The sequence below is a fragment of the Colletotrichum destructivum genome, chromosome 12 (genome assembly GCF_034447905.1).
Source record: "Colletotrichum destructivum chromosome 12, complete sequence".
NCBI classification, from domain to species: domain Eukaryota; kingdom Fungi; phylum Ascomycota; class Sordariomycetes; order Glomerellales; family Glomerellaceae; genus Colletotrichum; species Colletotrichum destructivum.
Window position 1 is genome coordinate 284,939 of NC_085907.1, and position 25,056 is coordinate 309,994.

The 25,056-nt window shown below is 50.6% G+C and overlaps 7 protein-coding genes across 7 annotated transcripts; 5 read left to right on the forward strand and 2 right to left on the reverse strand.

Annotated features, from left to right (window-relative positions):
* Positions 1-2,003: 2,003 nt before the first annotated feature.
* CDEST_15508 (uncharacterized protein) lies at positions 2,004-2,309 on the forward strand. The gene has a single exon (XM_062931664.1). It carries the CDS (start codon positions 2,053-2,055, stop codon positions 2,302-2,304), a length of 252 nt encoding a protein of 83 aa, XP_062787715.1. The 5' UTR covers positions 2,004-2,052; the 3' UTR covers positions 2,305-2,309.
* A 2,426-nt stretch (positions 2,310-4,735) lies between these two features.
* CDEST_15509 (Putative protein kinase) lies at positions 4,736-6,101 on the forward strand. The gene is made up of 2 exons (XM_062931665.1): positions 4,736-5,296; positions 5,355-6,101. The coding sequence occupies exons 1-2, from the start codon at positions 4,774-4,776 to the stop codon at positions 6,095-6,097; spliced, it is 1,266 nt and encodes a 421-aa protein (XP_062787716.1). The 5' UTR covers positions 4,736-4,773; the 3' UTR covers positions 6,098-6,101.
* Positions 6,102-8,235: 2,134 nt separating this feature from the next.
* Positions 8,236-10,664, reverse strand: CDEST_15510 (Putative protein kinase-like domain superfamily, fructosamine/Ketosamine-3-kinase; the record flags this gene model as incomplete). The annotated part of the gene is made up of 4 exons (XM_062931666.1): positions 8,236-9,333; positions 9,387-10,330; positions 10,383-10,495; positions 10,541-10,664. The coding sequence occupies 4 exons, from the start codon at positions 10,662-10,664 to the stop codon at positions 9,288-9,290; spliced, it is 1,227 nt and encodes a 408-aa protein (XP_062787717.1). The 3' UTR covers positions 8,236-9,287.
* A 181-nt stretch (positions 10,665-10,845) lies between these two features.
* Positions 10,846-11,454, forward strand: CDEST_15511 (Putative alpha/Beta hydrolase; the record flags this gene model as incomplete). The annotated part of the gene is made up of 1 exon (XM_062931667.1): positions 10,846-11,454. One exon carries the CDS (start codon positions 10,846-10,848, stop codon positions 11,452-11,454), a length of 609 nt encoding a protein of 202 aa, XP_062787718.1.
* A 9,066-nt stretch (positions 11,455-20,520) lies between these two features.
* On the forward strand, positions 20,521-22,493 carry CDEST_15512 (Putative F-box domain-containing protein). Its single transcript, XM_062931668.1, has 2 exons — positions 20,521-20,854; positions 20,912-22,493. The coding sequence occupies exon 2, from the start codon at positions 21,440-21,442 to the stop codon at positions 22,490-22,492; it is 1,053 nt and encodes a 350-aa protein (XP_062787719.1). The 5' UTR covers positions 20,521-20,854; positions 20,912-21,439; the 3' UTR covers position 22,493.
* Position 22,494: 1 nt separating this feature from the next.
* CDEST_15513 (uncharacterized protein) lies at positions 22,495-23,106 on the reverse strand. The gene is made up of 2 exons (XM_062931669.1): positions 22,919-23,106; positions 22,495-22,861 (listed from the first exon to the last, which is right to left on the reverse strand). Exon 2 carries the CDS (start codon positions 22,852-22,854, stop codon positions 22,642-22,644), a length of 213 nt encoding a protein of 70 aa, XP_062787720.1. The 5' UTR covers positions 22,855-22,861; positions 22,919-23,106; the 3' UTR covers positions 22,495-22,641.
* Positions 23,107-24,009: 903 nt separating this feature from the next.
* CDEST_15514 (Putative protein kinase-like domain superfamily) lies at positions 24,010-24,816 on the forward strand (the record flags this gene model as incomplete). The annotated part of the gene is made up of 1 exon (XM_062931670.1): positions 24,010-24,816. The coding sequence occupies one exon, from the start codon at positions 24,010-24,012 to the stop codon at positions 24,814-24,816; it is 807 nt and encodes a 268-aa protein (XP_062787721.1).
* Positions 24,817-25,056: the final 240 nt, after the last annotated feature.

The following is a 25,056-nucleotide window of genomic DNA, read 5'->3' on the forward strand; positions in this document are numbered from 1 at the left end:
CTTGTCCAGGAAGGATGCACCACGCGCCGGCCTCGGCCTGTGTCGAAAATCTCGCTCTCTAAGACGCATTCCCATCGCTCAGAGAGCAGCCCCCTTGATCTTGCCCCGCTATCTGTCTATGCCAGAAACAAGACAGAGAGGCCAAGGAGGTGCTTTGTATGCATTGGTCAGGTCCATAGTCTCCCCTCGGGTGAGCCTCGGGTGGATGATCTCATCCAAGAGTTCTACTCGTCTACCGACCTGACCAAGCACTTCAAACGTAAGCACTTGTCCAAGATGAAAGCCGATGACAAGATAGAGTGCAAGGTTTGTAAGATGCCGCTTGACCACAGGATGCACCTTCAACGTCATGCCTTTGAGATCCACGGCACTGTTTCCTGAGCGTTCCTGTCTCGTTACAAATATAGCAAGCCGGTTTTAGTAAGGAAAACTCAGGACGACTCCATGACCCGCAACCACAAGCGTAAGCCAAGGTAGAATCCGGTACCACCGCCCTGAGGACAACTCGTAGCCAAGCAGGAAGGCCATATCACATCCACTGGTAGTGTGTACCTCACATCAGGTCATGCTAAGACGATCAAAAAGGTGAAGCCTAGACAGACAGCTAGAGGGATATGGGTCCAAACCGAGAGCCGGGCCGAGAATAGATCTACTAAGTATGTACTGTGGACGCTCAAATAGACACAACAGTTATTTTAACACCCCGATCCTAGACCTTTCGTACAAGATAATGCTGACTCGTGATCGCTAACGGTTCAAGTATTGTAAAGGCGTAGCTAATTACACATCAGCGCGAATCTACCAGGCACCGAGATAAGGCACCGACCTTATTGATGACCTTCCTGTGGAGAAGACAGAGGTTATCGGGACGGGAGTCTCAGGACAGTAGTTGTCCGAGGATGTCCTCGTGTTGTCCAAGGATGTCCTCGTGTTGTCCCGGGACGTCCCAGTGTTGATTTATTGGTTGGTAAATTCATAGGGTGACCCAGCCGCCATAGTGGCAGCTATGCAGCGTACAACTATAAGTCTAAGTGCTCCTACTTATTGCTTCCTAGGAGGCCTCTAGTTCTAATAGGAATTGTCTTACTACAAATAAGTTGTTCCTATTAGAACTATTTACCCCCTATTTAGATGTAGTTGCCCCTCTACTAATAGTCTTTCTACTCATTCTGTATCTATGTACTTATTAGTCCTTTTCTAGCCCTCCTATTCTTCTATTTCCTACTTATTACCCATCTTCACTATGTGTATTAAGTACTATAGATAGGACCCCCTAGAATTACATTCGAATTTCCGTCCTCTAGATCATCTTTACTGCTTATACTGCTACTGACAGTTTACAGAGAATGCGCTTAATATATGCGTATATTCGCTTGCCTGCCCACATCCAGTGTCATTCGTCTACCCAGTTTCTGCACCCAAGGATGGTATATCGCGCCGTCTGTCTCCCGCGGTCGCATTCGCACTCGTCAGTGCCAGCCTTATTGATGCCGTGGAGATGGGTCGTGTTGCGGGCTGTAAAGCGCTGGATTTCAAAAATTTCGTTCTCGCTGTTGTTGATGTTTTCAAAGGGAACCTACCGACAACATCTGAGTTACCACCCAGAACAAACGCCCCCACTGCCAGCCCGGGGACCGGAGACCCAAGCCAGGGCCGACACTGAAAACTGAACGCCAACTACAAAGGCCGAGAACGAAGACATCACTTGATAAACACATTGAAGAAACAACACAAGCCCTTTCAGCCGCTGTTGACGCTGGGGTCCCGACCAGAATCTACTCCCAAAATCGAGGACAGGCTGGCAAGTCAGGTATCGATATGCGAAGGAACTCAATGGGCTTGGGATATAGGATCCACATTAACAGGTCGGAGAGAGACCACAGTTTATGGATCCGCTTTGGGGGGGGGGGTACTTTGAGGTAAATTAGCTAATCACTTAGAAGTCAGGTTTCCATACCACTCACTACCTGCTCACTGATTATTCATCCTGTCTCCAATGACAATCGAACCATCAACCTCGTTATTTCTTCATGTCCCTTCAATCTCACCACAATGGAGGGTGAACTCGCCAAACTACGTCAGGAATTGCGAGAAGAACAACACCGACGCGAGGAAGCTGAGGAACTTTTACGACCACAAACATTTTCGGCTTATCTCGAGACCTGCCACTCGCTCAGTCTCGCCATTCAGGTCGCTACCGACCGCTCCCTAACTACGCCAGGCGACACGACCAACACGACCAACCCGACCAATCAAATATTTCCTCGACGCATTATCTTGTGGGATAACTTTGCAACAGCATAAGATGAGGTCTAGGCCATCTCTTGGACCAGCAATTTTCTTCCTAACCCCTCTTCCCATCCCAATAACGTCACATACCCACTTTCCGACCACCCCCCCATTCCGACCACCTAAAAATGCCTCACCGCCACATCCAACCTCCCACCTCCTCCTACTTCTAACTATCACAACATTTTCACCACTCATCCAAATCACCTCATTTTTTGCATACGCTTTATTCTAACCCTAATGGGGCAGTATACCGAATATGAGATCAATCAGGCTATTGAGGCTGTAGAAAAGGGTATGAGTCTAAGGAAGGCATCCATTGAGTATGGCATCCCAAAGACTACCCTCCGAGACCGTCTGCATGGCACCCAACCAAGGGATATTGCCTTTGCAGACTACCAGAGGCTCTCTATTGATCAGGAGGCTAAGCTTGCTGAATGGGTGCGAATCCAGCATGCCCTTGGGCTTGCTCCAACCCATCAGCAAGTGAAGGTATTCGCAGAAAGGATCCTTCATGCCATGGGGGATACAGATCCTCTAGGAAAGCAATGGATCCAAGGATTCAAAAGAAGAAACCCATCAATCAAGGTCCAGAGAAGTCGCCCTGTTGACTCTAGACGTATTAATGGAGCATCTACTGAGGTCATCAGGGACTGGTTCAACCTCCTCGCCATACCAGAGGTCAAGAGCATCAGACCAGCCAACAGATACAACATGGATGAGACTGGTATCCTTGAGGGGCAGGGATCTAATGGGCTGGTCCTAGGTATGGCTGAGACGAAGTCTGTACGCAAGAAACAGCCTGGATCAAGGGCATGGGTATCTATCATCGAATGCATCTCTGCCCTAGGCCATGCCCTTGATCCCCTTATTATATATAAGGGAAAGACAGTCCAGCAGCAGTGGTTTCCTCTGGATCTTGGCCCTTATAAAAGATGGCAGTTTACTGCAACAGAGAATGGATGGACCACAGACGACACTGCAGTTGAATGGCTGCAGAAGGTCTTTATCCCTCAGACCCTCCCTCAGGGCAAGGAGGAGGCCAGACTGCTAGTTGTTGATGGCCATGGGAGTCATACAACGACTGAATTTATGTGGCTCTGCTATATTAATAACATCCATCTGTTATTCTTACCTCCACACACCTCCCATGTCCTTCAGCCACTTGACCAGTCAGTCTTTGGCCCTGTAAAGGCAGCCTATAGGAAGGAGCTTGGATACCTCAGTCAGTGGAATGATTCTACTATTGTAGGCAAGAGAAACTCCATAGGCTGTTATCAGAAGGCTCGTCTGGCAGGCTTGACGATAGAGAACATCAAAAGTGGCTGGAAATATACTGGCCTATGGCCTGTCTCTATGGCCAAGCCACTTATGAGCCCTTTGATGCTCCCATCAACACCAGGGCCATCAGATCAGGCCTGCAAAGGGCAGTCTAAGGGCAGCCAAGGGCAGGCTGGAAGTAAAGAAGCTGAAGGATGGGTATCTGCGTCGTCTGCAGTGGCATGGTCAACGCCAAAGAAGATGAAGGATCTGGCTGGCCAACTGAAGCTATTCACAGAGCTGGAAAATCACGCTTCTACTCAACGCCTCCTATTCAGGAAGGTAAAAAAAGGCTTTAGTGAGCAGGCTTATCAGTTGGCAGCTGCCCAGCACAAGCTGGAGCTTCTGCAGGCCCAGGTTGCCAATACTGCAGTAAGAAAAAGGAGGGCAGTCCAGCTGGATCCAAACACCAAGTTCGCCAACATCAAGGACATCCAGAAGGCCCAAATTGAGGCTGGCGAAAAAGAGGATATTACAGATGGATCCAGCGAGTCTGATTTACCCAGTGAAGGTGAAAGCTGTATTGTGGTGGCATCTGGGTGCAGTTAATAGTCAATTGAACATACTGGTGTTGGTGGGAATACCCTCTTTTTTAGGTGGTCGGAATGGGGGGGTGGTCGGAAAGTGGGTATGTGACGTTATCAACTAGACTATGTGATGTTCCTGGTCAGCCCGATCAGCAGCGAAAATAGGCTCCAGAATTACAAACGCGATGCTGTCGAAAACCCGGTGCAGAAACTCATCGACGAGGCGTACGATAACCTGCAAATGCAAACCGATCTTGGCTTACTGGGAACTGTGACGTTCGAGAGCCATACGAACCTCAGCAAGACCGACGACAGCTTATCCGAACACATGCCTCGAATTTTCATATGGAAGGACGATAAAGGCCAACCGCCGCCGAGCCGCAAGTCCCAGCATAGGGCGCCGGGGAAGGGCAATCGGGCGAACCAGTTCTGCATACATCGCACCTCCGACGGTCGGAACATTCCTGCCGTGGCGATCGAGTACAAGGCGCTGCATAAGCTGGGGCGCAACGAGGTCGTCACAGGCCTGGCGTCCGAGATCCAGCCGGAACGCGACGTGATCAACAAAGACGGCGAGGGGTTCGCGTATGCTTCGAAGGCGCTTGCTGCCGCCGTTGTCACCCAGCTCTTCTCCTATATGATTGGCAAGGGCATCCAGTATGGATACGTGTGTACAGGCGAGGCCTTCGTCTTCCTACACATTCCAGATGATCCCACTACCGTCCGCTATCACGCATGCGTCCCCAATCTGGACGTCTTGGATAACGACGTGAATAGACTTCACCGTACGGCTGTCGCGCAGGTCTTAGCTTTTATCATCCAGGCCCTGCGTGTCGAGCCGCCTCCTCCGAGCTGGCATGACGCGGCTGCGGCCCTCGACACCTGGGCTGTAGAATATGACGACGTACTGAGAAAAATCCCCGAATCCGTACGCAAGGGCAAGCAAGCTCTCGCCGCTCCCTACAAACCCCAACGCTGGCGAGGCTTCAAGCGCTCGCCGATTCAGACACGCTCTCGCTGCAAGCAACCCGACACGAACACAAGTCTAAGGGACGATAGCAGCGACGATGAAGAAGACACTCGGCCTTTCTCTACACCAAGTCGATCAACTCGTCCTAACAAAAACGCCATAACTTTGTCAACAGGCACAGGCTCGACCGGTAAACAAACAGGGTCAACGTCGGTAGGAAGAGCAAAAGAAGCAACAAAGGATACAAGACCGCCCGTTCTGCACTTCAAAATGCCTCCGAGGATTGGTGTATGGCGGTCCAATGGACAAGACCTGTCCTAATTTTGAAGATCATGGACACCATCACATCAATCGAGAACAATTCCTCCGGTCCATCCTCATTCAGCTCGCTCAAGACCGCGGCCGCGATGCGGACGCCGTACCACTCTACCTATCCGGGTCGATTGGGTCGCTTTTCAAGGTGCGGCTATTATCCTCGGGCTACACACTTGTTGCCAAAGGCGTTGAGAGGGTTGACCTTGGTCGTCTACGACACGAGAACGACTTATACGATCGATTGCAGCCCATCCAGGGGACACATGTACCGGTATGCCTCGGTAGTGTGGATCTAGTCCTCCCATACTACTACGGCAGTGGTGTATTTGAGCACTTCTTGTTCCTCAGCTGGGCTGGACTGCCTCTGTTTGACTTCATCAACCGAACTACCAAGGCCGATATTGTGAATAAGGTTACGGCAGCTTACAAGAGAATCCACAGGCTGCACATTCTTCACCATGATGCGGAGCCGCGCAACATCATGTACGATCAAAAAAGTGGCAACGTCATGATTGTGGATTTCGAGCGGGACGAGTTCCGTAGTCGTCAACCCCTAGGCCCACTCGGCCCTAACGCGAATCAGAGGAAGCGACGGAGAACACAGAAGCAAGGAAAGGATGATTTCGAGAAAGAACAGGAATCTGTCACTGGAAGCTTCTTGAGGCTGATGAAATGAAACCTAGGGCATCTGAATTCAATTTTGACAGGGCTTCTTTGACTACAGACCCGCCTCAGGCACTTGCATCCAATCGGATGATCCGCATAGATACACAAGCGCTTTCTGCGTGATTTGATAGAAAGTGGGTCTTGCATACCCTTGAGAAAGGCGCCCTGTCGTACGTTGGCCAACCAGAGTGCCGATCTGGAGGTGCCATTCCAACAGCCACGCTTGATCCAGTGGGTGCTATGCCAAGAGCAGTTCACGGGTGTAATGAGCGGCTTTATCCATGGCCATCTTCAACCCTTGCAAGAAGCAGGCCACGGGCGATTTCAGTCTCCACTCAGAGAACCTTTCACAGACGCCAGGCAAAAGTACAGGAGACATATCCTGGAAATAGTGGCGTCATTCCCCTTGTCAGGCACCATGCGATTGAGTACACTACTACAAAAAGAGCAAGGCTTGCGGAAGCTTTTGGTTGCCCTTCTCAAATGGAGTATAAACTGGAGCATACTGTAGAACCCACCCATTAAGCACGGCTCCGCTACAAAGGGGTGGGCACTCCCTGGCCTGTCCTCAATTGTCAAGTCTCAACCAACAGTTGCATCGATAGGTCAAATGCATCGTGCTTATCGCGCATGTCACATTTGCAACCATGCTGTGTTTCCTACTGTTTTTTTCTACATATTATTGTGTACCTGTGCGACCTCAAGAGGGAACGCCTTGGCCACGTACCTTAGTCACATTTGCAACCGTCCCAAGGTAGGCCATGTACGTCGTAATTATGCCATGTATGCATCCTCAACACCGCCTCGCTTGAGGGCGTACTGGGTCCGTTATCAAAAGCTACTTCACCGGTAGAGCCGCGGCCAAAGCATTTCAACACTTGTGCCCATCAAATAGCGTGTCTCCATCGATTCTCACTGTGCGTCACTGTGTAATGACCTGTTCGGCCATCAGTATCCAATCGGATGATCAGCAAGGCTGCACGAACGCTCTTCGTGTGATGAAAGATAGGAAGTAGGCTTGCCACACCTTGAGAGGCTTTTTGTCTGAAAAGGCGCCCTGCCGCTCGTTGACCAACCAGGGTATCTATCGACCTTGAATGGGGCCATTTCGATAGCCATGCTTGAGCCAAAGACTGCGAGGCCAAGAGGGCCATGCGGAGAGCAGTTCAGCGGCTGCAATGAACGGCTTTGTGCCATGACGCAGGGCCCGATCTTCCGCCCTAGCGTTGTGAAAAGCAGGCTACGGGCGCTTCCAGAGTTCCGCCCACCAAATAGAGCGCTTTCCGCCGCGGAAGCCGGAAGCAGCACCCGTCGTTAGTATGAACCTCAAACAACAAGGTCGACTTTCAGCCCCAACCAGGGTGACGAGCAGAAACTGGCTCGGCTGAGACCGGGGGCCTGGACTAGTTGGATTATCGCCTGCGTTCACGACCAGGCTCCAATCAGTGACAAACCAACACTACGCATGGCACAGCCCGTTCTTGCGGTGAAGGCAGCGCGAAGCGACCTCAGGCATGCAGATACAGAGTACTTTTATGATCTTGGGGTCAATAATAGCCCACCGCGTGTCAAAATAACTCTGATTTTATGATGAACCAACGCCGTACACCATCTGGTGTCGCCTCTTGGGAAATGACTTTTCGCCAAAAGCGGCCGTACGTGCTCGCAAAGGCTGTGGTGGAGAATCTTCGGCGCATGAAGCAGCTTTCCACTCGCCGGACTCAGCGCAGGGCGACCCACACAGTGAAACATATTCTTGCTCCGAGGCGAGTGTACAGTGTAAGCACAGACTGTCGCCTCATTAATGGAACCCCGAGTAGCACGTAGGAAGGGATCGGCCCTGCAGCATGGTCCTGTGGGTCTGTCGCGAGCGAGGTCGTTGTATTGTTAAGTGACAGAGGAAATCGAAATAGGTGTCCATGTTCTCACACAGAAACTCCTCTGCGCACATACATTTGTGGATCCGTTTGTTGACAGGATACATGATGAGGTCCAGAGAGCACATTCGGTGATGACCTCCACAGTCGAAGCCAGAAACTGCTTTTACACTGTGTTTGTGGTTTAGACCCATGTCGCATAATCCAGGATCCACAAACGGCGGTAATAAGTGCAGCCTCGGTTTTATGCCACTTGATTACACCCACTTCCATTGCAGACACGGACGCCACAGCACCTCTGCATTTATTTGTTGGTTATCCTCCGTCCATAGAACAACAGTCTTTCAACCGGCCCTGCTTCATGCCCGACTGTCCTGAAAATATGGCTTCATAGTGGTCAGGTTGACGTGAATCTCCTCCCGCAACAACAGCGACAGAGCGGGCTGATGTTCACGGCGTGCGCCAATGATGTTGAACGTGGACTAAAATGGCACATGCATGCAGTGGCAATAGACACGTACGGTAGTCGTTTTCGGCTCATGTGAATCGTCGGGCCAGCAGACATCACAAGGTGAGTAGTATGTGCGGCCTGTGCGTAATGTAGGAAGGGTCAGACGTCGCTCTTGCGAGTTGTGACGCTTATCGATAAATGTAAACACGACGAAGCCCCACTCGGCCTTGTGTGCGTACTTGATGGCCTGAGTATCATCATTCAAAAGCTGCAAGATGGCGATTGATCAATTCGCATGGCGTTGAACTGGAATTCAGGTCTTGTGTTCTGTGGGCACTCAATGGACAAGCCCTTCGAAGAAGCCCAGTGACGGAACAACATAAGTACTTAGAACAGCCCCATACAATTGGGGGCCCTCTCTTTTGTACACATGGCTTATCGATACATGTTCCAAGTTCTGACACCCAGTCAGCCTAGAAAGCTTGATGGCTCGAATAAAGCTTTGGCCTTAAGTAGGATGAGCGAGACAGAAATGGACGAATACTATGGCCGCGGCCAAAACTTGATAACTAATACGTGCTAATGTAAGTGAGCAGCCAAAGTCATGCGTGGAGGGGCAGAATACCGAGGTGTCACGTTATTATTCACATGCCTGAATGCTCACAGAAAGCCATTAATTGTATGGATCAAGTCTTGGAACACAGTCCTCGGACACAAACTATGCACTACTAGCCATGCACCGCTACATCCTCTATCAATAGCATTGTATAATTTGTTTCGGTTCATGGCCTCTTGACGAGGACGCGCCCTTTGGTGCAACAGGTATGGGCTTTGATCGCCCACATTCCAATACTTACAGACACATTGCAAAATCATGACCCGTACAACCGATTCAGCTCATCGATATCTCGAAGAATTCTGTACGACGTGTCAATTTCTGAATCCAGATGGGGCATATGGTGTTCGCTCACTCGTCTCGAAGCTCTGGCGAATCAGAAACCGTCAAAACTTGGTTGAGGTTGAACTTAATACTGTATAGCCGAATGCGATCGTTCCACTGCTCTGTCGGCTCGGACGGAGGGAAATGTCGTCGATACTCCTTGAAATACGGCCAGCCCAACTCTCTGCAGCGCCAGGCCCCCAGCTCATACTCATTATGAGCATACAGCGAAGCAAAGCCGAAGAGAACAGGTGACGCGGTTGCTGCGTTTTTCCTCATGTTTCTCGAGGACAAATTGCCATGAACAAGAGACGGCTTGATAAATCGACCATCTGACTGCAAAGCGCCAAGGAGACGAGGGATTGTCTGCTCGAACAAGGTCACAAAACCAGGATGGCGACTAAGCCATGGTCCGTGTGTCGCTGTCTCCAGCTCGCAGATATGTTTGAGCATCTTGGCGAAGAACCTAGCCCAATCGGAGTCCCAATGGACGAGCTGAGGGATGTTGTTGTGGTAAGTATAAGTAGGGAACCCAAACTTGTTCGGAACTGGCGAGACACTGTCTCGGTGGATTGCAGCGATGCGATAACAGAGGTCCTCTGACGCAGGTCGCGATCCGTGTGTGACCAAGAAGTGCATGACGAGGAATGACCTGCCGTCCGGATATAAAAGCGTATCACCCCCTCGGAACTCTCTTTCATGGACTTGGTCTTTCTCTCTCTCTTGGTGTTTCGAGCTCCGTCCGACTTCGAGCTCCGTCCGACTTCGAGCTCCGTCCGACTTCGAGCTCCGTCCGACTTCGAGCTCCGTCCGACTTCGAGCTCCGTCCGACTTCGAGCTCCGTCCGACTTCGAGCTCCGTCCGACTTCGAGCTCCGTCCGACTTCGCGACGATCGTCGGGTCCAACTCATGGAATGCCATCATTGCCACGTGCTCGCCCGCAAGGGATTCACGTGCCTCAGCCGTGGAGGCATGCTGTCGACTGTTTAGTGATTCGTTCCCATACTATGGATCTTGGAGTTAATACTTTGATAAAATAATCCTTAGTTCCCTTCGGCTCCCGTACAGTGATGCGTCCTTTCATTGTCCAAGCCGAGCCATAGCGTTGACCGTCGATTATGTCCGACCCTGGTGGGAAAACTGCGCGAATCAGTCATGCTCAAAGGGGTGCGTCAGGTTCCGTACAGGACATGATATCTTCGTCAATGACCATTCCCGCTATCCGTATTACCATGACTGCGAATGTGAGAGTGAATAGGAGAAATCTGAATGGCACGGCATCTTCCCTCGGTCGCGCGGTACGCATCATTAAATTTGTCTGTGAAGATGGCTGGTGCGCTGCCGTCGGGGTAGATTGTCCCTGTCAATCCACTCCTCCTGGCGAATCATGGCAATTGCCAAGGACCGCTGGTGCAGTGTGACTTGTTCGTCACATCGTGGGCGCCTAATTTGGGCGATGTCAACCCTGTCTGTACCTTCAAATGACAAAAATGAGCACGTCTGCAGTCAATTCCACCATTCATTCCTGCACATTTTTTCTCCGTTCAGATCTCAACTCTTTTGGATATTTCGAGGACAATATGTCGGCAAGCCAAGATGAATCGCGCGACAATTTTGCATCAAAATTGGCACGGAAGCTCTGGCGCAGAGATGTCGCAGATCCAAATCCACCTGCTTTGACTCGTGTGTACGCGCCTCCGGAAGGTCCTGTGTGCATGGATATTGTATTTGTGCACGGGCTCGGCGGAACAAGCAGAGGCACATGGACTGGAGGATCCTACTTTTGGCCGGGATCGTTGGACAAGAACGATCCACTCCAGATGGCCCGGGTATGGACATTCGGATATGGAGCCGACTTCAAGAAAGTCTTCAAAAAGTCTGCTGCCGGAATCTATGATTTTGCCCTTGAGCTTCTATGCCAATTGAGGGATAACGACGAAATTTGTGGAAGTGAGCCGTCGCTACCTTTGCAGAAAATCCGAAGTAGGCGAATTCCACTTGTGTTTGTGGCTCACTCGATGGGTGGCCTTGTCATCAAAGAGGTAACGTCAACAACCCCTTATTCGTCCACCCCCCTTATTCGTCACCCCGCATCATAAGCATCACAACATAACTATTAATCGCTGAAATTAACACAACTAATTATCAGCTACTACAATACAGCTGCCAACACTTCCACTAGGGCTTCTACTACCGCCGGTTTCATCTAGACCATCGCTGACTTCGCCAGCCTCAATTTGAGCCCTGTGGATGTCTTTGATCCTTGCAAACTTAGTGTTGGGGTCTATCTTAACTGCCTTACGTTTCCTCTTCCTTATGCTGTCCATCTGGGACTCCATCATGCTGATCTTCAGCTGGGCAGCTCCCAGCTGATAATCCTTATCATAAAAGGCCTTTTGGACCTTTCTGAATAACAGCCGTTGGGTGCTGTTGTTGCTATTGCTGCTGTTATCCAACTTGCTGTATAAGTCCAGGTGATCCTTGAGCTCAGCTGGCTTCCTTGGTGTATTCCACGTGACTATAGTCGTATGAGAGTCCCAGTCATCAGCAGACCTACTCTGAGGCTGCTGATTTAGTGCTGAAGGGCTGTTGTCAGGCACCAAAGGATTCCTAAGGGGATAACTGGCAGAGACAGGCCATAACCCTGTCCGCTTCCACCCACTAGTGATATTCTGCCCTGTCAGAGCTGCCAGACGTGCCTTTCCATAGCAGCCAAGGAAGTTTCTCTTGCCCACAACAGTTGAATCGTTCCAGAGGTCCAAGTACCCTAGTTGCTTCCTATAGGCAGCCTTCAGAGGCCCAAAGACTGACTGATCAAGAGGCTGGAGGACGTGTGAGGTGTGAGGTGGCAGAAAAAGTAGGTAGATGTTGTTTTGATAGCATAGCCACATGAAGTCTGTTGAAACGTGGCTGCTGTGGCCATCCAGGATCATCAGCCTTGCCTCCGCCTTGCCCCCTGCCCCTGTCAATGGAATAAACACCTCCTTCAGCCACGTGACTGCTGTCTCGTCTGTTGTCCAGCCATTCTCAGTTGCTGTGAAGGTCCAGGTGGTATAAGGGCCAAGATCAAGAGGAAACCACTGCTGTTGGACTGATTTACCCTTGAATATAACAAGGGGCGGCAGAGCATGCCCATCAGCAGAGATACACTCGATCATAGAGGTCCAGGCTCGCGATCCAGGCTGTTTCCGCTGGACTGCCTTCACTTCAGCACATCCAAGGACTAGGCCGTTAGATCCCTTGCCCTCAAGGATTCCAGTCTCGTCGATATTATATCGATTACGTGGCTTTATAGCCCTGACTTCTGGTATGGCGAGATGCTGAAACCATGGTCTGATGATATCAGCAGTTGCTCCATTAACACGGTTGGAATCGATAGATCGGCTTCTTTTAACCTTGATAGATGGGTTCCTTTTGATAAAGGCCTGGATCCAGTTCTTTCCAATAGGCTGGCTATCGCCACTGATCTGAAGGATCCTTTCTGCAAAGTCCTTCAGCTGGCGATGGGTTGGTGGAAGGCGTAGGGCATGCTGGATTCGCACCCATTCACTTAGATGATGCTCTTGATCAGTCGATAATCGCTGGCGATAGTTATTGCCTATAGATCTGGTTTGGCAGCCTCGCATGCGATACTCCAGTGTTGATCGAGGAATCCCCCATTCAATTGCAGCCCTCCTGACAGACTTGCCATCAGTAACAGCAATAAGGGCCTGTTGGATCTGATTTTCGGTATATTGACTCATAATGATAAGAGTAGTCTGTAGTGAAAGATTGATGTTGTTTGAGTAATAATTGCAATTGTTATAATAGTTTGAAATGAGGGGGTAGAAATCATGATCATAGGATTACGCGTCGTGCGGGGTGACGAATAAGGGGGGTGGACGAATAAGGGGTTGTTGACGTTATGTCTCCAACATGAGTTTTAGTGCAGCCTGGTCACACGAAACAGGCATATCTAGAATGCATTACCGTCGACGAATACAAAGCTATTGTTGAGTCTATATGCGCAATGCTTTTTTTGGGAACACCTCATCAAGGCTCTGCCCTCGCTACTACGCTGGCCTGGTGTTTTGAGACCTCCGGACGAGGTGTTGAGCCCTTTGTCAGTGAACTACAGCACAACTCGCACGCTCTGGAAGAATGCAACAAGAATTTCTGCGACGTGGCCGCTCGTTTGCAGATCACTTCATTCTACGAGACACTCGAGACGCGAATCGGGCCAATTTCTAGGGTATGTTTTCAAAATCGCCTCAAATCTCTTCTTGTCGAAGTACTCATATTTTCAAGTTGATCGTCGATAAAAACTCCTCGCGGGTAGGATCCCAGGGAGAACTTCGGATACCTATGGAAACGGATCATCGGAACATCGCTCGTTATAACAGAGATACGGACTTCAACTTGAATAAGATCGTCCGTCAACTACAGCGCTCTATGGATACATTTGGTCCTTGGAAAAACGACGTCTGGAAGGTTGGACTGAATCGAAAGGCATGGTTGGTGAACCGACTTCTCGGGGTCAGTGAGGCGCCTCAAAGTGACTTCACTTTCTTTCTGGACATGGTTGCACCAGGCACTTGCAAATGGCTCGAATCGGACCATACATTCCTCACCTGGCGTGACAAACAAGGTTGGAGTCCTGAAATCCTATGGATGTACGGACTTCCCGGCTGTGGGAAATCGGTTCTGGCCTCCTACGCTATCCGACACCTCCAACATGAGAAAAACCTCACCTGCCACTACTTTTTCTGCAAGCAAGATGATGACAACAAGACATCCATTGCCTCGCTTCTCCGGTCTATCGCGCTGCAGACAGCCAATAGTTCCAGTCATTACTTGAACCATCTTGCAGCACTCGCCATGAGAGGGACCAACTTGGAGCATTTGTCAGCGGATGAGGTTTGGAACCAATTGTTTGCAAACGAGCTGCCAAACCTGGAAGACGATTACACTGAACCAGTGTACTGGGTCATCGACGGTCTGGACATATGCCCCTCCGGCGACTCTCTCTTCACCATGCTCGCCTCCGACCACTTGTCTCGCTTGCCCCTTCGGGTTCTTATTCTTAGCCAGTGGTCGCCAGAGCTTTGCACGGCTGTCAGTAGAGCAGGCGCCACATCATCAGTTGACCTCGATACATTGCCCGCCAGAGATGAATGCTTACGGTCATACGCAGAGTCGCGACTGGGAAGCACACACCCCTCAATCAGCCAACTCACGACACGTGCTCAAGGAAATTTCTTGTGGATTGATTTAGTCCTCAACGCCCTTCCACACTGTTATACAGATGTGTCAATCGCTGCCGCGTTAGAGGAGTCGCGGTCACAGTTCGAAACAGCATGGAGGACTATCTGTTCGAGGCTGACTGCACGTTGGAGACGAGACGAGCTTGTTGTGGCCAAAAGCGTCCTCGCTTGGGCCACATACGCAAAGTCACCCCTCTCTGTCAGTCAACTGAAAACAGCTTTGCGATTGCAAGGTCTGGACATTTATGAGCAGCATGACGCGATACGGCTATGCGGTTCGCTCCTCAAGGTCAACCGGGATTCTCGCATAAGTCTAAGTCATGGAACAGTACGACAGTTCTTGACAGAGGTCAAAGACCACAACCTTTATCTTGAACCACAAATGGCCCATACGGAGCTTCTCAGAGCTTGCATGCGGGCGATGGTCGACATAGGTCAGGGAAAACCGGGGGCTGTCAACCTGAAACCCTTTCACTGCTATGCTATGGCCTCTTGGAAGCATCACATGTGTCAGTTCGCTAAACACATAACTTCTGCGAATCCTCTCCTGGAACACGGAGCTGAAGATTTGCTATCGCTTGTGGAAGACTTCCTTGACGGACGCTCGTTGATTGAGTGGATGTATTGGGCAGCTAATACCAATCAACTCAACTTGATGGTGTCCGCGGCGAATGCTCTAAACACATTGCATTCAAGCCTGTCGATGCACTCAAATGCTGCGAATACTTTGGCTAAACCGTGGGCTGATGAGCTGCTCAGAATTTTGGGCCAATTTGGTGGCTATCTTTTGAAGTATCCCAGAGCGATATACACAATCATACCGCCTTTTTGCCCCGGATCCTCGTTACTCCGTAATCGAGTCGACTATACCCATGGACCATATTTTTTCGACCTCAGAGGATTCTTTCGTCCACAATGGGGCGATTTGCTCGCAAGGATTTCAAAGCAACACAACTTCACGGGTATTGCGTGCGCCAACGAGCACATCGCGCTATCTACGTCCTCCGTTGCTGGGGACATTCTGGTCTACACATCTCTGGGTCTCTCTCATCGGCGAACACTAAGGCATGGAGAATTTGTTCAGAAGCTCAGGTTCAGTAACTCTGGGACCATGCTCGCAACCTACGGCATGCAAACGGTCAAAGTCTGGCAAATTGACATTGACCACCCAGTTTGGATCTTCAATACTCGCAAAGCTGTATCCATTCTGGACATAGTATTCAACGAGAAGGATACTGTCGTATTTTCCTGTGCTGAAGATGGGAACGTCTGGGCGTTTCCACTTCGGCGAGCAACCAGTGTCGGAACCTTGATCGGATCGGTACTTGAGAGAGCTGTTGATGGGAGTCAGGAAGAGGTTCCCAACGCAGCCGCATTCCAGCCAGGCACCAACTTACTTGCCACTTCGTACAAATACCTCCCAGTGTCAGTATGGGTCTTAACGAGCACGAGTGTGCTGAGGCGTCGGCGACAGCCAAGTTTGCGAGCTGAAGTAAAAAGCATCTCCTGGGTTCCTGCTTCGCATCGGGTTTTGATTGTGCGATACAACGGCTCAGCATCATTGTGGAGCTCTAGCGATCAGCGAGAAACCGAGCTTGCTAAATCAGGAGTCGACTTTCTCAAGAGCAGTGTTTCGGGTGCACTCCTCATCTTTGGCGATTGCCAAGGGTCAGTTTCTATTCGAAAATCAACAGACCTTTCTCTTGTCCACGAAATGAGAGGAGTTCAAGGACTTGAAAACGTCGAAGTTTGCCTTCAAGGTCAAAGAGTGTATGGACTTCGGGGAAACACCTGCGATATCTGGGGCCCAACCTGCCTCGCCCGATACTTGTTTCATCAGGAGGCAAGTTGTCTAGAGATTACCGAAGCAACACGCGGTAGCTGTCTAGAGATTACCGAAGCAACACGCGGTAGCCAAAGAGAGAGCACTCCAACAGATTCTCAAGCGTCAGTCTCGCCCGAGGCTCCGGTGGAAGTTATTGTAGTTGGTTCTCGGTCGAACATCTACTGTACTGCCCATTCGCAAGGGAAGTTGAGGATCTTCGGAGCAGATGGAAACATTTTGCTTACGGCGTCCGCTCCTCACCCTTTCAGTATCATTCATCTGGCATGGAGCAACAACGAAAAATATCTCGCTATCATGAATGACGAGGGCAGCTTATCAGTGAAACGCTTTAGTTTCACTGCAACTCTCCTTGAAGAAGTTGCCCGGATGAAGGTCCGTGGGAGTGTTCACCAGGTGTTGTTCACCGAGGACAGCAAGTCACTCATCCTATCTGTCGACTCTTCAATCACACGGCTAGACTGGAGAAGAGGCGTAGAGGCATTCAACTTTGCAGTCGGTGCAGCCTACCGATGGATGATCCACCCGGGTGAACCTGGTGTCCTGTTGGGATTCGGCCACCTCGACTTGTGTGTATTACACATGGGCAGTCCGGAGCCACCGGCATATTTCAGCTTTCACTGGGCTTCATCGCAAGAGACGGCTCAAAAGCCCCAAAATATGCAGGCATGCATGGGCACAGAGACCCCAATGCTGTATGTCGCTGGGGATGGGTCTCGAGTACTCGTCCAGACTCGGCGTGTAGAACGTTCCTGCGAGTTTGGGCTATTCTTCGTTGCTATCGAAGACATCGACGCTGCCCGCCAGGGTCTTGAACAGACGGTCCAAATTTCCAGTCTCCCTCACGCACTTCTGGAAAGGGTGTCTAAACCCTTAGGACTCACACACCCTTCCAACCCGAAACGTGGGACTTGTATGGCGTTTATCGACCGGGACGGATTAATATGCACCATTGGCACAGATGGAGTGGTCGAAAAGCATGTGTTCCTCCCCTTCGCCTGGCACGATGGGGACTGCCTGGAGCTAGCACAGCTTACTTTGGATGGGTCGGTTCTGATTCCAAACGATGGGGAAGTTGGCATACTGGTGGATGTTTTTCGTACTGTACTGCCAGGGCGTCACGCTCAAAGCTGAGTCAATTCATCAAACTATTTTCGAGTCATGACTTGGCCACCAGTGCTTGCGGAGGGTTTCGGGATGCTCTGAAGACAACTCGTAGTCAAGGAGGAAGGCAATAGTATATCTACTGGCAGTGTTAATTTTGAGACCATAATCGATGCTGCGCCCTTTGAGGATTTCTAAGCGCATGATAGGGCAACTCGCCGGTTGAGGTTGTCTCTCAGCTTTTGTGAAGGCCTCACGTTCCCGTCACCTGCCTGGGATCTAACAAAGAACAGCATCAGGATCGCCAGTCAAAGAAGCCGGTTGCCCCTGCAACAAGCAGTGCCGACCGGCTTACTGGATGCATTCAAAGTGTATATGCAACCTAAACAGGGGTTCTCGCTCAGATCTGCGAAGCATATGCGACACCTTACGTGGAGTTGTGTTGGATACTAGACAACACCCGGACAAGAAGTGGACGTAGCCATTGCTGGCGACTTTAATCAGCACGACCAGCTCCGGGGAGGAGACTGATTGATTGATTGATTCATGACTTGTCTTGACTTGACTTGACTTGATTTGATTGATTGATTGATTGATTCCGACACGGTTATGAAGCCGCTTCTTATGCCAGCAGCTATGCCCGGAAAGCGGGGTTTGGCAGACAGCCGAAGCGTCGGCGATGAGCCGCGGCGTCCCACTTCGCCCTGTTGTTGGATCAAGGCCAGCTGTCCCCAAGCTCCCCACTATGCTATCTATTCTGTGTGTTTACAGTATGCCCTCTGTTGAAGAGTGTTGTTCTCCTGCCTGCTTCCTCGCTTTCGTGTTGCCTTTTAGAATCCTTCTTTCGTGTCCTCCTGTTCTGGCTCTGTCGGTGCTAGGCACCGTGTCTGGTTCTGCGTACCTACAGTCTCTCCCTGGCGCTCAGCTTCGTCTGTTTCTCTTGTCCGCATCCTCTCGGACTCGTATGGACCATTTCTCAGTTGTATCTGTAAGTCTTTTGTTGCCTCCTGCCAGGTTCCTATGTGGCCTTCGTGTTTCTTGTCTGTTGACCACTATTGCCCTCCACCTCATTGGCCCAAGCCTATTTCACGAAGCACAATGCTCCACTGACTCTGGCGTTTTCGATTACTAGGTATGAGAGCTCCTGTACAGATTCCGCAGACATTGTCGCGCGTTGAAGGGACACCAATCTTTCTTCACGAAAGGGGCGACAGAGAGCCAATCCGTCTGTGGTCTGTAGTATTGTGCTGCATCGATCGTGGCATGCCTAATGTCTGGTGCTTTCTCTGTGCAGAAGTTGATACTGTTCTATCGGACTCGTCTTCGTCGTTGTGGGACGTTGCGAACTATTGTCGGGGTGACAGGAAAACCATAACCTGTCGGTGGCAATTGTGTTTCGTGTAGCAGCTCGTGGCTCGCCCGCGATGGTGGCGATAGTGTTGTCAATTGACACGTCGTTTTTCGCGGCTTGCTCTCGAAAATTTGGTGGTCAGGGCCTGCTCGGCAGCCACACGTGGGCCCCTTTGAAAGCAGAATCAATGCCGAGGATGGCATTTTGCCCAGAAGAGCTTTTGTGGCTGCGAGCAGGGGTATTTCGCTCGATTTAATGTTGCTCTTCAAAAATTTCGTTCTCGCTGTTGTTGATGTTTTTTCTCTGGGGAGGAAACGAGGACATCCATTTTAGATGTCTATTCTACTTGGTTCGCGCGACGCCATCTAGGGCCCACTATGTGTGCCGTGGAGATGCCGGATCTTTTGCCAATCAGCATGGGACAACGCTATGATTGGCTGATCAGCGAAAGGTGAAAGACCCACATTGTTAAGTCAAATTTTGACCTGACATTGTGGATCTCTGACCTGAGGCTGGAAGACTTTGGTCTTTCACTCTATTGACCCCGCTGATCTACCATAGCTTGGGCATCTTACCACCTACCCATGGCCATCTAACAGCCTCATGAAAGATGAGCGCCAGAGCTAAATGACATTGATCTAGAGCTGGATTGCGGTGCTGCTGAAATGAAGCCTAGACTGACGCGGGCGCCTATTTGCGGTATCCTCCTTAAAGACAAGCATCGCCACCATATACTTCTCCGTTTCGGCCAAACAGAGTAACAGTTTTATTACGAGAAACATCAGTCGCAATGGAACCAGGTTGCGCTGCCGATCTCACACCTGGGCCTAGCTCTGTAAGACTTGTTAGCATTAGGCCCACAAACCTGTGGTGATCCCATCCACTCCCCAGCACGACGAATAAGACACTCTTTTCTGCTCACCCCTACCTGACTAGCCGTCACCATCACATTTCACGTTCATGCACGGACCTCTAGTTGGAATGCTAGCCACGAAGCCTAAAGTGTGACAACGCGTTAACGCGGACGACCGGAAACCATACAATTAATGAGTGATTTGTCCATCCTCCCCTGATCCATGCACGTATGCCACAACCAAGGGTGTGGCTAGGCCCCTCCCTCGGCCTGTAGATGTATTAAAGGGCCAGATGCAGTGTGACCAACAGGATGGCGCCAACCCCTAACCAACGGGATCGGCAGGGGTGGTGGCGCTTCTCTGTCCCTGGGCACGACGGGCACTGGGGTGTTGGTGTGACAAAACGCACAAACGGGCTCCTCTTTGCGCTGACCACACCCGACGAACCGTCCACACAGCCTGCCGGCTGGTCTAGGATGCGGTATTGGTCGATTGCGCGTACCAGGACATCTGGACAAGGGATCCTTTTCGCGTAATCCGAACGGTGCGGACGTATGATTACCACCCATTAGGCACTCCGCTGCAAAGGGGTGGGCACTCTCTGGCACACATCGTGTCGACCGACAATTAAATCGATATGCCAAATGCTTCCTTCATACTTATCGCGCATGTCATATTTGGGTGGGCCTAGTGTATCGTATGGCAAAGCTGTGGCCAAGGCGTATCAACGCCGGTGCCCATCAAATAGTGCACAGATCCTTCTCGGCCACCAGTATTCAATCGGATGCTCGCCCACATTCTGCCAGCCAAGGCCCAACAAGCCCACCGCCTTCTTTTCCTTTCCCCTCAACCACCATAAAGCAGGCCAATCCTGCGCCCGATGCCAGCCCAGCCTCCCGCAGGCTACTGGAAATAATCAATTCTTGGCTTCGCACCCAGGCGTCATTTTGCACTCGATTGGAATCCCTTCACCTTGGTTTGTTGTGCCTGCACTCACTGAAACCCTGGTGCAACGATGGATTGTGGCTTAGCACAGGTTACCCTGCCGAGCTGAGGCCCTCCACGTTTGGGCATCGCGTTGTGTTGCGGATAAACCAGCACTCCGTATGCACGAGCCACTCCACACATTCGATTTATTTCTCTGCCTAATGTGTCTCGCAGCAACGTCAATTTAAGCCTACTGAACCCGACGTCCCCCCCTTCTTTTACTTTTAACCTCACATAGTTGCTTCTGCTCCGCCCCCGTTTTACGAAATATCACACAACACTAGCTTCTGCGTGCATGGAATTTGTACCGCTGTCGCTGGCCCCTCCCTTCTCGGTTCATCAGGTCCCTAATAATTCGTCTCGTATCGGCGCGGCACTGAACCCACTCGAGTCGAAAGCCTCTCTAGCTTCTCCTGGTGAATGCATCTGAATCTGACCTTTATTTTGCTCGGAATTGAAATCCAAGGCGCGTACTGACTGCGGAACGAGTTCCAACGTAGCGCCGCCCAGAGAGGGTGACACTCGATGTCCACATCCCGAGCAGCTGCTGTCATTGCCGACTTCGACGAGACATGCGGACCTTAATGTTACAGGCCACGTACAAGGCGACTTAGCAACCCATCATCGAGATCGCCACTTCCCAACGACGAAGTCCACTGAGCCCCGCGCCTCTTTCACTCATCGTGCCGACAAACCTCGAGAATGGCTGCCCATATTCCTTGCGGATATCGCTCCATCACCGAATACCTTTTCCGCGATGATCAAGGCGACACAATTGTTCGAGCCGCTGCTTACCATCGCAAAGACTATTGTCATTCTGTGATATGGTTCTCGCCCCGCGAACACGTCGGGATTCATCTGTCGATAGCAACGCCTTTCCAGCGGATGTCCAATACGGGACTCGGTTCCCTCGATCGACTACCCCTCGAGCTCCTGCATGATGCATTACTACATTTAGACATGCATTCTCTATTCAACTTTCGACAAACAAACCTCAGGTCGAGACAGACAGTAGACTCTCTGATACAATATCAGATGGTGGTCTCGCATGGACTGAACCTTCTCTGCGCCCTGCTACGAACACAACTTGCCACCCGCGTTTCTCTGTTTGACTTTTACGACGCATTATGTACTAAGGCTTGTACTCTTTGCGGCAAATTTGGGGGGTTCATATCCCTCCTGACTTGGAGTCGATGCTGTTTTCTATGCCTTCAAAGAGCTCCGGAAACTCAAGTGCAAACTCTTGCCGCTGTCCGGAAGCAACTCCACTTGACCAAGGCCAAACTCGACCACTTGACATCATTCAAGACTTTGCCTGGAATATATTCGATGAAGGAATCCGTACACAAGTCACGCATCACAGTCGTATCTCTTCATCAGGCCATATTGGTTTCTGGACAGCATCGGCATGCACTACCACAGGTACATCCAGTGAACCTGGAACGAAATCAGAAATTCAACTTCATGGGGTCTTGTGCACTCCCTTATTATGATAGACGAACCGGCAGAGTCGAACACGGAATATCATGTGCCGGGTGTCAACTTGCTCTCGAAAAAGACATCATAGGCTCCAGAGGCGAGAAATGGGCGTTCGAGGCTCGCGACATGGTATATGCGCAAGACAGCTTTTTAGAACATTTTCGGTGGTGTGAACAGGCACAGCTACTGTGGAAATCGAGTGGTGAAGGTAATAAACGGTCGACCGAGCTACCAGAGGCTGCTCGGAGAGGAGGCTTCTTCAATGAAAGAGACTAAAAAGATGTTGCAACTGTTCGCCAATATATTGCGAACAGGCTGTCTACCATGTGTCTGAGTAGAAATCACCCAGGAAGCGGACAAATTCCCTGACTACCCAACCTACAGTGCACCATCTCAATGCCGCTCCGTAGTTTACACGCCGTGTTTCACTCTTCCACGACCTGTCCGTTTTGATCTGTGTATTTCACCGGCGCATCTGGCTTAACCAAGTGCCTTGAACAGTAGTTGGTCGAGTCCTTGCCCCATTCTTTTCTGACTGGATTGCATTTGACATTGGTTCCCTGGCGTTCCGGGCACTGGATGAACTCCATCTCCTTCTTACAGCCGCATGTATATTTGATATATTTGGAGGTACACATTCCTTGACTAACACTGTGTTAGATATTAGATCGGGCTCGGACATGGGGACTGCTGCCTCCTTACGATGTTGGACAGTTCAATGACTTGTACAGGTTTGTCGATGACAAATAGAAACGACTGACGCAAAAGCAAAGCTGTACTAACGCTGTCGAGAAATGTGGATGGGGCTGGTACAGGTCGGTTCTGAGCGCTTGATTGTTGCTAATACACTGAGAGGTGAGACTGGGTTGTTTAGTTTGATGCCATTACTGTGTAGACGTTGCTTGAGGTGGCACAATTTATAGCTGCCGAGCCACGTTTTCCCCTGAGGCCTGTTGGCCACAAGGTGTCTGGAGCCATTTTTGGCTGCTTCCCAGGAAGACAAAACCAGGACCAGAACAGCAATGCAGGCGGTCTAAGCGCCAGGTCAGCCTGTCTGGCCTTTACCATGTGTCCATGGCTGTTATCCTTTGTTCCCAACCTCGCTCCGTCTCTTCCCAATCTGGAGAGCAAAGAACAGTTTTAAGTAATCGCTGTTCCCTGATGGGCGTTACGCTTACTGCATGTTTGGGGAGCTGTTTTAACTGCCTTGTTGAGACGCGCGCTTGGAAATGCTTCGAGAAGCGGCCAATGCGCTCAAAATGGAGATTTTGGCGCCGAGATAGGCACCACAGCGGCTGCAGAGCTGGACAGTGGGAAGCAGGTCGCCCCAACTGGCTGGGCTGTAATTGTGTGGGAGGATTCTAAGTGGCCAAATCACATCGAATCTTCTAACCGCTGGGCAAGCGCTGGGCCAGGCACCAAGGGGCCTGTTTGAACGCCGTCGCTGGGCCAATTTGGTTGCCAAGAAGTTCCGATTAGGTCCGTCATTCCCTCGCAATCCCTGTGAATACCAGGACTCAATCACAGTTCAAGTAGCAATATGAGCACTCCCGCAGCTGGAAAGCCACCCAGTCATTCGAACACCGCCTCTTAGCAGGGGAAGAAAAAAAGAAAAACAATGGGGGGTCGGGGGTGAGAAGCATGCATGGCGACGATGAAGGAATCCTCGAAGCATAAGTGTCAGAGGGCTGCAGAATTCTGGATTTGATTTTTCTTCAGACGCATAGACTAATGCTCTTGCAATCAGTGATCCATTGTTGACAATGTCTGGCTATCACACTACAAATCCGTCAATGCAGCCGACCATACTGTCCATGGAAGTGGACGATGACGATTCTTTTCAAAGCGAATACCGACTACGGATCGAAAATCAAGTCAAATATCTCGTTATCCTCCCCGGAACCTTTGACAGAGACACACTTTCATTCCCCCTTCAGTCCCTGCCCCGCCTTCCTTACGATAAGGAATGGACTGTAGCCAGCATCTCACGAGATAAAACCAGCGGCGACTTGAAGACCTCTCTAGTCAACCGACCGCTAGCTGGTGTGGAGTATCAATGGCATCACACCAAGGTTGATTGCCTAAAATTGGAGAAGACCAAACAGTTCACGGCAATGGCGTTCGAAGCCCTGTCCCCTTCGACCCTCCCAACCAATCTCGCATCACCGGCCACCGTAATCGTCAAAATAGCCCGTTTCGAATGGGAGCTGCCTCGCATCGAACAAGAAACAAGAGCATATCAGCTACTTGAGGGTTACGGACTGGCCCCGCGCTTCCTCGCCCATGTCCATGAGAACGGACGTATTATGGGTTTTCTATTAGAGAAAATAGAGGGACGCTCTGCTTCCTTCCAGGATCTGGTCGTCTGCGAAGCCGCTCTAGGAAAACTCCACGAATTAGGACTTGAACATGGGGATGTGAACCGATATAACTTTCTGATTGCGGAAGAAGGGGTGAAACTCCTCGACTTTGAGCGCCTTCGGGAGAATGCCAGCCCCAAGTCGAAGGACAAGGAATTGGAGAAGTTGCGTGCGGAGTTGGCCGACGAGTCGGGACGCGGCGGAGGTTTCATTTTCCAAGGCGATAGCATCTACGATTGAATATCAAGACGCACTTATTAATTTGTAGATGCGCGTATACACAGCGTGTCAGTGAATCGTCAGCTGCAGAGGCAGCATCAGATAAATTTGACGAAGCCGGCAAACGACTGAGCTCTTCAAACAGCGGCTCAAGCATGCACGGTAACGATGATCGCAAATGGTGCACTGTAAGAAGCGCCATCGTGTCATGAGATCGGTGAGAGCCCCGTAGCTTAGCCAGATGAAATAGTAGCAGAGGTG